The 10,567-nt window shown below is 36.6% G+C and overlaps 2 protein-coding genes across 3 annotated transcripts in view; one reads left to right on the top strand and one right to left on the bottom strand.

Moving 5' to 3' along the window:
• Window positions 1-720, bottom strand: part of LOC102769121 (myeloid-associated differentiation marker-like) — a 991-nt gene extending 271 nt beyond the window's left edge. The window contains 2 exon segments of the mRNA XM_015566909.1: window positions 5-156; window positions 159-720. Coding sequence (XP_015422395.1) covers window positions 5-156; window positions 159-624 — 618 coding nt within the window. The 5' untranslated portion in view covers window positions 625-720.
• Window positions 1-10,567, top strand: part of CADM2 (cell adhesion molecule 2) — a 1,222,723-nt gene that overhangs the window by 1,182,120 nt on the left and 30,036 nt on the right. The window lies entirely within an intron of this gene.

The raw sequence follows: 10,567 nt of genomic DNA, 5'->3' as shown, positions 1-10,567 counted from the left end.
AGACGCCCCCGCCCCACTCCAGCGCCGGCTCGTTCTTGTACAGGTAGGGTTCGCTGATGAAGGCGAAGATGATGCAGGCCACGAAGGTCTCCACCACCGTGAGCAGGCCTGGCACGGTGGCCATGTAGCCCGTGATCTCGCCTGGCCGGGCCCGGTCCAGGCCACCTCGGCGGCATAAGCCACACACACGATGCAGGAGAAGGCAGTGGCGTCGATGGCGTGGCCCCTGGTGCGGCCCTGACTCAGGAACTGGACGTAGGTGGTGGGGTAGGTGATGGAGGCCGAGAGGCAGAAGCGGGCGGCGGAGCAGTGGGTGATGGGGGAGTTGGGCCAGGACAGCGGGAAGCGAGCCTGGAGCCCGCCTAGCTCCACCAGGATGATGTTGAAGGTCACAGCGAAGCAGAAGCACCAGGCGAACACGCACCAGTTACCCGAGAGCCCTACATAGTCGCCCTGGCTGGCTACCAGCAAGAAAGCCATGCAGGTGGAAAGCGACTGGAGCAGGCGGAGCAGGCCCAGGGGCTGGCACAGCGCCGGAGGGGACCCCAGGATGGTCAGGGAGTCCAAAGAGGACGTGGTTGTGATGGTCAGGCTGGTCACCGTCACCGTCACCTTCACCGGCATGGCCGCGGTCTTAGCTGAGGACCCGATGGAGAAAGATCTGGCTGCCGAAGCGGCTGAAGTCAGACACCTCACAGGTTTGCGGCGGCAGCTGAGTGGAAGCCGCAGCCCCTTCTCCCCAAAGCCCCCCCAGGACCCAGGACAGCAGAGGTGTCCTCCCTTCTTCTTAGCCATTCCCATCCTAGGGAACCCCAGGAAAGCCTCCTCTACGTGTGTGTGTGTTTGTGTGTGTGTGTGTGTGTGTGTGTGTCTCCCTAGAGCAACTAAAATTAAAAAAAAAAAAAATAGAGGACTTCTTTACAATGTATCAATGTCTGAAAAATGTGGCCATTAGATAGCATTTGTATTGGCACAAAAACTTAAATTACCTTATGGTATTCAATTATTTTCTTCTTTTCATAATTGTAACCTTTCTTTTGTTAGAAATATAAATAATGACCTGGCTCTAGAATAAAAGCTGTTGTGGATCATAGTAATTATATTTTTTTCTATATAAATATGTGCATACACACAGACTGTGTGTCTTCATTTTCTGAACTACATACAAATGATTATTTAGTAAATATAACTTAGAGGGCTCATTTTCAAATAACTATATACCTCAGTCATATTTCTGGCCCTTAATTAATAATTCAGTTTTCATATCATTTCGGCTCACGTTTTACAGAACGCCTGCATAAATGTAGCCTAAAAACATAACAAGAACTTTCTGTTCTGACAGAAAGTCTTACTCTTTTTAGATACATTGATTCAAACATCCATAAGTAGGCTTCTTTTCAGGTCCTGAACAGTGAGCCTATCTGCAAGAAGATGGAAAACTTTCAGCAAAACCAAGGTTATTCCTCTATTGAGATTTTATTTTATCCCCATTCCTTGTTCCCTAGTTTGTGCACAATAAAAACCAGACTATGGCAAATAGAATAAAAGTGGAGGAAAAAGCAAAATATCAAAAACCCAATATGTTATATGCATTCAAATCAATATTAGTAGATATTGAGAAAAAATTATCTTCCAAATCTCAATATAAGTTTAAATATAGTGAACACATTTAGGTTTGTACATACCATCCAATGAGAGACAGCATTCATCCTGTGGCCAGTTCTCTTATAGATTCTCACCACAGGAAAATCCATAACTCAAAAAGGAAATTATCCTGAATGGGTTCTCAGCTCTTTTTAAATACTGTTCAGAGAAGGACTTGAATCTCTGCGTTACCTCTGAAAGAAATGCAATATGTATCTCCCAGGGCTGCAGTTCTTGTAAAGGTTTATCTCCCACTTATAAATGACCGTGTCTATTGAGAAGCAACCAGGTTTTAGAACTACCAGTTTTTCCTTAATTTCAGCCCTAATCTCAACATTTCACTGAATTTGTATTACAGATAATTATGAAGAATTCAAGGTTTTATTAGCTCTCCCCTTAGCTTTATTTCCCACTAAGTCTTGAGTTGATCCCAAGAGGTCAACTCATAGGCATACCCCATATCGTGTTCCTCTCTTGTCCATGCTTCTATTTCAGGTAAAATTTGTCGTGATTTTCTTCACAAAGCCAAAACTGTACTTGAAGTTTGTCAATGTAATGTTCTCACAGTTTGGTAAACTAAATCACGTTTATCCTACATAAAAAAGAGGTAATATGCAAATTGACTGTCATGCCCTGGCACAAGATGACCTCCCCATGTGATCAAAGATGGCAGCCCCATGTGGTCACAAGATGGTCGCCACAAAATGGCCAGCCGGGAGGGCAGTTGGGGGCAATCAGGCCAGCAGGAGAGCAGTTAGGTGTTGATCAGGCTGGCAGACAGAGTGGTTAGGGACAATCAGGAAGGCAGGCAGGCGAGCGGTTGGGAGCCAGCAGTCCTGGATTGTGAGAGGGATGTCCGACTGCCTGTTTAGGCCTGATCCCACAGGGATTCCACAGGGATTGGGACTAAACCAGTGGTTGGAAATCCCCTGAGGGGTCCCAGATTGGAGAGGGTGCAGGCTGGGCTTGGGGACACCTTCCAGTGCACGAATTCCATGCACTGGGCCTCTTGTATGTAAATAGGACCTTGTTCACCTTAGGATCTTCTTTCTCCCAAATAGCTTCAGTGAGATGTAACCTTTGCAAACAATGCCCCTGTGTATTGTCTAGTTGACACTATCATGTTATGTTGGCACTTTAACAGGTTTAAATCTTACTACATAGGTTCTGACCTACATTTAATTTAACATGAGATAGACCATGTGTCTGATTTTATCACCCCAATGCATAGTCATACGCTGAACTTTATTATATTTTTACTTTTCCTGTCTTATACATCATTTATCAGAATCTCTGCTGCATGGTCATACATTAGAATTTTCATAGTAAACATTAATTAAAACAGAGGATGATTATATTCATTCAAAACGATTTTCATAAGGCATTAGCATATTAAATCTTGAGGTAAAAATTAAGTTTATCTTGGGCCTGAGGTCTGCACAGATTGGGACATTCGTAATTAAGAGAGATTATATATTGCTTTGATATTAATTCATTGACTTCTCAATAGTCCATGTTCTGTAAACAATAAATCTGTAATAGGAACAAAAACAAAAATTGGCTTTATTATATACCAGCAAAATCTTTTATCACATTAGATATGTTTACAAATATTTCTTTACAAAGCATATTTTGGATTGCTTCAGAGATGTTGCAAAAAAATTGACTACATACCTATAAATCTGAATAAAACTGAGTGATGCTCTATTAGTGTTATTTTTCTTAACATTGGTCAAGAATATTAGTCTCCACTAGAAGCTTACACAGCATCTTTACTTTTTTTAGCTAAATAGTTTCTTAATAATAATCTTTTGTTATAAGATTATAAAAATAAATATATTCCAGGGAATTTTAAAATATTTTCCCTTCAGGCTCATAGTCACCCAAGTTTCAAGCTATACTTATTTTTTAGATAATTATAAAAATGTTTGTTTCATATCTTTCAGTCAACTGAAAAACATTAATGTCATTGGAGTGAGCAGATTTGGGGATGCTGTGGGGGATATTTTACTTACTAATTTACTTACTAGTGGAAGGGTAGGTGGATGTTATATTTTAAGCACATAAATTAATTTATCATCTAAATTTAAAAATGAATATAGCAAATATGGTTTATATTGCACAATTATTATATGGCAAGATTTTGTTTATTCCTCTCATTTATCTTACCTCAACCTTGCAATAACTGTGGAATTAAGCAACAACAGTTCAAAAATAAATGTCTACTTATTCTCAAAGAATTTAAGGACTAATATTAGAGGAGACAGATAATTTAAATAAATACAATATAATATGGCTTGAAGGAAATTGAAAAATGTGTTTAGCAACTTGAAAGAGTGATTAAATCATTCTGAAAAGAGATGCACATGTTCATGTGAAAAAAATTCATAGTGCTAATCAAATAATAATAGTTATCACTAATTCATTACTTATTAAGTATTGGGGAATTTGCTGTTTTATAAGACTGCAATTCAGAGATAATCTCTACATCGGGTGAAATTTGAAACACTTTCTCAGAACTTAAGTGCAAGGGCACTCAACAAGGACAAATCTATGAATCGATTCTGTAAATCAAATCCAGGTCAACTTGTGTCCAGGCCAAGAGTCAGGACACCTGAGCTTTACCCTCAGTTATGCTACTGGGATTTGCTTGCTGTGTAACTTTGGGTAAATCACAATTATCACTGAGCTTGGTAAATTAGAGATAACCATACTGTCTCATGTTTTGTTGTTGTTATTGTTTTGTACACCTGTAGAAACCATGGTGCAAGCAAGGAGTCCTACGGAAATTAATGTCTTCCACAGCCTAGTTACTATCACTCTCTTACAGACATCCTTCATTGTCAGTTTTATTGGACATTCTGTGCTTTGTTAAATGATGCTGTTCAGTATGTCTTTTTCCTACCTTGCATCTGGAACATTTCTTCTTATGCTTCAAAACTTACTGGAGATGTCAATTCCTGATTTACATTCACCAGGCTCATCTTCTGTCCTTACAGTACTTGGTACAAGAGAGGATCATAGCACCAAGCCACTCTGTGCTGTAGTGATTACTCTTGCTCTGCAATATCTGCAGCTAGACTGTGAGCTGCTTCATGGATTCTCAATGAATGGAAAATAGTAGATGTACCATCAGTTTGTATTGATATGAAACCAATATAGTAAAATTATGAACATTTGCCGAAACCGGTTTGGCTCAGCGGATAGAGCGTCGGCCTGCGGACTGAAGGGTCCCGGGTTCGATTCCGGTCAAGGGCATGTGCCTGGGTTGCGGGCACATCCCCAGTGGGAGATGTGCAGGAGGCAGCTGATCGATGTTTCTCTCTCATCGATGTTTCCAACTCTCTATCTCTCTCCCTTCCTCTCTGTAAAAAATCAATAAAATATGTTAAAAAAAATAAAATTATGAACATTACTTCAAATGTATGCATTCTTAAGTCAACTTAAATCAAATATATGCAAGGCCCTTATTTTATATTGTGCAATTATTATATAACAATGAGATGGAGATGGAGAAACTAATTTCTGATAGATTCTTTTCAGCAAGAGATTAAATTTGTAGTACGCAAGAAAAGAATCATTCTGGCTCTCTGCTCTTAAAAAAAGAATTAAAAATAATTCTAGTAAAAGGACTGATTGATCACCATTCATTTTTATGTGTTAAGAGATTTTGCATTTAATTTTTCAATGTAGATTTCTCACCTTGTCCTCACATGTTAGTCTTATGTCTAACGCGTTAGTTTACTTCCTTTGTTTTTTCTTGGATAACCCTGAAATATTTATACAAAATATACCTCTTGCTGTTGAGTTTAAAGTATTTTCCCAGCAACAGATGCCACTTTTCAGAATGCAGGAATATTTTTCCATGATGTAATGTTATTTATAATCCAAGGTAAAATGAGAAAACAAAACTAAACAAAGCACCCATGGTAGAGAAGAGATAGTTTTTCATTCATCTTGTCTGTATATTTTATCATAAATCATTTTAAAACACACTTTATAATGCATAGCTTTTCTTAATTAGATCAGTATTGTCATAGGAAGTATGCTTTTCTTTTTTAGTGTTTCTACCAGCAGCAAAACATTCATTTCATTATAATTGATTTTTAAGTTTATTTAAAATGCTCCATGAGGCATAGCCTACTGAAATGACTCATCATGTTTACGGGAATATCTGGAGAATAAAAGTTATCTTTGAATGATTTCTGCATGTTAAATTGTACTTTGAAAATTATATTAAATAGTTTTTACTATAGATATATTTTTTAAATTTGGGTTTTACGTTTCAATTTGAAAATTATAAGAATGTGAGTAGTGAATTCCAAAACCATCAATGAGAGGGTCAGCATGAACTAAATACTTGGCTAAACTTTAGGGATATACAGAAAAAAGAAAACTTACTTCTTCTCTCTCTTTTTTTAAAAAATATATCTTATTAGTTTTTTACAGAGAGGAAGGGGGAGGGACAGAGAGTAAGAAACATTGATGAGAGAGAAACATTGACCAGCTGCCTCCTGCACACCCCTTACTGGGGATGTGCCCGCAACCAAGGTACATGCCCTTGACCGGAATCAAACCTGGGACCCTTCAGTCCGCAGCCCGACGCTCTCTCACTGAGCCAAACTAGTTAGGGTCTTACTTCTTCTCTTAGGAACATTTCCAGTTTGTAAATATCCATATGATAATATGAAAAGTCAGAGGTTCAAAACCCCAGGATACAGGTTATCCCTTCTAACTTATTTCAGAAAATTCTGAGTCTACTGTTCTTTGAAGAAAGAACTCATAGTCTGTTTTGAAAAGTTAACATATAGCTGCCAAAGTATAATCCAATGAATTCATTTCTAGGAATACTACGTAGTACGTAGCTCTGAGTTGCATTTTATTTCATTAACTTAATATAAAAGTGTGCATTTTGCACTTATTTTCAGCATCAAAAATCATTTCATGACTGACTTATGCAAACAAATCAGGAGAACTAGCTTACAGAACTACATACGAAGAATAAAGGACGATCACATTACTTGAGTGTACATAATGTCTTTGTGTAATATTGTATGCTAATACAAGGTGTCCCAAAAAATGCTTACACATTTTTACAGCTGATAGTTCAATTTTGAAATTAAAATGTATTTTAATAAACATTGCCTTTATAATTATTCAAGGCAAGTATATACATTTTTGGGATACTCTATATATAAAGGTAGATTCACATACTTATTAACAAATATTTTGGTTTCCAGTACTGTGATAGACACAAAAATGAATAAGACACTATTAATAACTTTCAATTTATTTCCAATGTAATATAGAGAAGAATTGCTAGTAATTAATATAAAAGATAATTTTAAAATAGCAAGAGTCATAAGATAAATGTTTGCAAAATGCATAGTAGGTCATACAAAAAAGTTAAGACTTTTTTTTCGAAAGTCTTTTCCCAAAATATATTTCCTTCTTTCACCCCTTTTCTCCATTTTAAGAGGCAAGCATCTCTTGGGAGCCAAGGTAGTGAGGCTTACAACCTGCATATTTCATTTCTTATCACTTTTGTGTATTTCAAATTTCTGCTACTTCCAACCCTGTTAAACAGTTTGAGAACAACTGCTATAAAGGAAAGAACAACTGCTTTAAAGAAAAAACATTCATTAACTTTGAAGCTGGACACAGCTGGATTAAAACCGTCACTGTTATGTTCTGGCCGAGTGAGCAGGTTATGTAATTTTCTTAAACATCAGTATTCTTATCTACACAATGAAGAAATAAAACCTCCCTTACCCTGAACAAAATTATTATAGTACCTAGTAAAATGCTCCAGTACATTAATGGCTGCTCTTTTATACCAAGATTTCTTCCCTGGGTCAAGAAGAAAGGATTAATAGAGAACTTAGAACTACAATGGGACTAGCTGTGGGTGGATAGGGATACAATGAATTGTGGGAGCCATGGTGTAAAGCATGAGGAAAGAGCCGGAAGTGAAATCCCTGATGTTAGCTAGATTGGAGGATAGGAGCTTTGATGCTGAGAAGAGGGAAATAAGCCTGGAAAGTGTTAGTAGGAACATTCTTGTGCTGAGTTTAAATGCCATGCTGAGAAGAGACACTTAAGTTCTTGAGCAACAGAGAACTATTGAACATTTTGGATAGAGGAGTGACGATTATAATTGTGCTTTAAATACATCCTTTGAACAAAAGAGATTTCAAAGAGTCTAGAGGCTGAGAAGCCATTGAAGAGATGATTGTTGAAGTAAAAGAAAATGAAACTCTATCATACACTGGGGACATATCAGAAAGGAAGAAGTTGATAATATGGGAATGATTTGGAAGGACTTAAGTTATTATTTGTAGGGAACAAATGAAAAGGGATGTTTTATTTTTTTAAGGCGAAATAATGCAGGAGAGAGATGCTGTTATGACATAATAGGATTTATAGCGGGGGGGATAGTGATTTCTATCTGGGATGATGTGATTAGGGAAATGTTCTTTGTCTAAATGTATCAACTCATCAATGAGTAAATAAAAGTTTAGAGGTTAAAATTATTTTAAATTTCTGGCTTCTTAGACCACAAACATATTTCCTATGTTTATATGAACATCCAGGGAACATCTCAGGAGAAAATGTCCAGCGTTGTACTGATATTTGAAGCTGGTATTTGGATTATGGAGGGGTAAATTGTTATATGAGTCACAGACATGGAATCTACAGTCTTAGGGATAACATTGCCAAGAAAATGAGTGTTAAGAGAGAAGAAAGTTGAAGTTAATTCCTTGAGGAATATGGAATTTTACTAGTAGAAAGTAGGTATGGGAAAAACAAAAAAGACAAAATAATTCAATCTGACTGATAAAAGAAAATTTAAAATAAGGCAATGATCTGTAGATTAGGAAAAGAAAACAAGAAAAAAAAGGAAAGTAATAGGAAGAGATTCAATGATAACGGTTAAGGAATAGCACTTGTTTCGCACTGCCTAATCCATGAACACCATGAGAAGGTGTCTTTTCTTCACTAGTGTGAGATGAAAACTAAATTAAGGTTCTGTTGTAATGGCTTGAAACCTGAAGAATACCTGCATTGAGTTATAGTGATACTTATTTGAATTTAGAGTTTCTGTTTATAGGAATTATGAGAAAAGAAAAAAAAAACTTTGACTACTCTGTATTGTATAAGAAAGAAAAAATGTCACTGTTGAAATCTTGGACCATTAACAAAAATAGTTACTTTTGTTTTTTTCTCTTCTCTTTTACCTGGGGCTCTTGAGGACATATGTAGCATTGAAATTCATTGTTAATTTCTTTTTTGTACTGTAATATTTCTGATTTACTGTGCTTTTCTGCCAAAGAATACCCTACTTACTTTCCTTAGGGCATTTGTCCATATCACATGATGCAGCAATTAAATACCAATGTCAATGAGATTGGTTGACTAGCTGTAAGATTTGGTTACACAGGTCAGCAAGAACTCAGTCACCGGGGATTAAGAGATCAACCAAAGGACCTGTGTGCATGCATATAAGTATAACCAATGGACACAGACACAAGGGGAGTGAGGGTGGTATGTGCTAGGGGGTAGGGGTGGCCCTGGAGAGGTCAATGGGACAAAAGGAGACATATATAATACTATATATAATACTTGAAACAATAAAGAATTTTAAAAAAGAACTCAGTCACTCAATTTTTTATCACATCATACATAGTTGATAAAACTGACTATATGAGGTAAACACTATAAGGGTTGAGACTATCTCCTCTTTGACTTTTAACCTAGCACAGGGTCTTTCTTGTACATAGCAGGCATGAGTGAATGAGTGAGTGAATGAATGTATGAAGCATAGAATATATGCTAACCTATGACCTAATGCACAAGAAAATCATTTATTTTTACAAGTCGGATGAAGAAACTAGTATTTTGGATTTCAAATCTTTAAAAATACAAACAGTGGTATACTCAATAAAGCAAAACAGTATTTCTGTGTGTTTCTATAGGCATATTGAATAAACATTTTAGGAAAATAATAAATAAAAGATATACATAATTACACTAAAGTTATTAATATTGATTAATTAATATAATTACTTTAAATCATAACAGAGAATTTATTGTGGATAACTTCTTAGATGAGAAAGGGAGGAAATTATGATAAATGAAAACCATAGGGTTGAGGGAGGTTTGGTTGATAAAAAGAAAAAATTCAAGTTAAACAATTTATTAACTTTAATTTTTTTCCCTCTAAATGTGAATGAATAGTTATTTCTTCATTGCCATTGATTTTGACTTAACTTAAAATTTTTGGATGAACATTGTTTAAAATTCACCATCTAAATGAGCAACATGCAGGCATTATGACTATATCATTTTTATATATTTCGCAAAGAAAGCTCAAATATTTCTTTTACCCAGTTGAGATATGGAAGGCCTTTTTTTTTTCTTCTTAATAAAACTGTTGGTAAGTTGTCTGCCAGCTATCAAACATGTACATAAAATTTAAAAACATCTGGTATTTCAGAGGACATCTGTGTTATAGACATTAAGCATCTTATCTAATAAAAGAGAAACATGGTAATTGGCATAGAACCGCTACCCTTCCTATTGGCTAATCAGCAAGATATGCAAATTAACTGCAGCCAGGCAGCTTAAACTGAACATGAGGCTTGCTTGCTTCAGTGATGGAGGACTGCAATGTTCCCTGCCTGCCTTGCCGGCCTCTGAGCCTGCAGTTTATGAAACATTGTAACAAATATAGAAGCTAAACAAAACCCCAGAAACCAGCTTTCAGCGAGCCGGGATCTCAGAGCTGGAGTTATACAGTGTTTCGATAATAGAACCGAAACAAACCAGATACCTACTTTCAGCAGAGGAGGCCTAAGAGCTGGAGCCTCAGAGTTAAAGCTGGCCCAGAATTAAAAAAAAAGAAAAGAAAAAAAGGAGCGGT

This window comes from Myotis davidii, unplaced genomic scaffold (genome assembly GCF_000327345.1).
Source record: "Myotis davidii unplaced genomic scaffold, ASM32734v1 scaffold42, whole genome shotgun sequence".
In the NCBI taxonomy this organism is placed as follows: domain Eukaryota; kingdom Metazoa; phylum Chordata; class Mammalia; order Chiroptera; family Vespertilionidae; genus Myotis; species Myotis davidii.
Note: the sequence above shows the minus strand (reverse complement) of the source record. Positions and strands in the feature narration are given on the sequence as shown.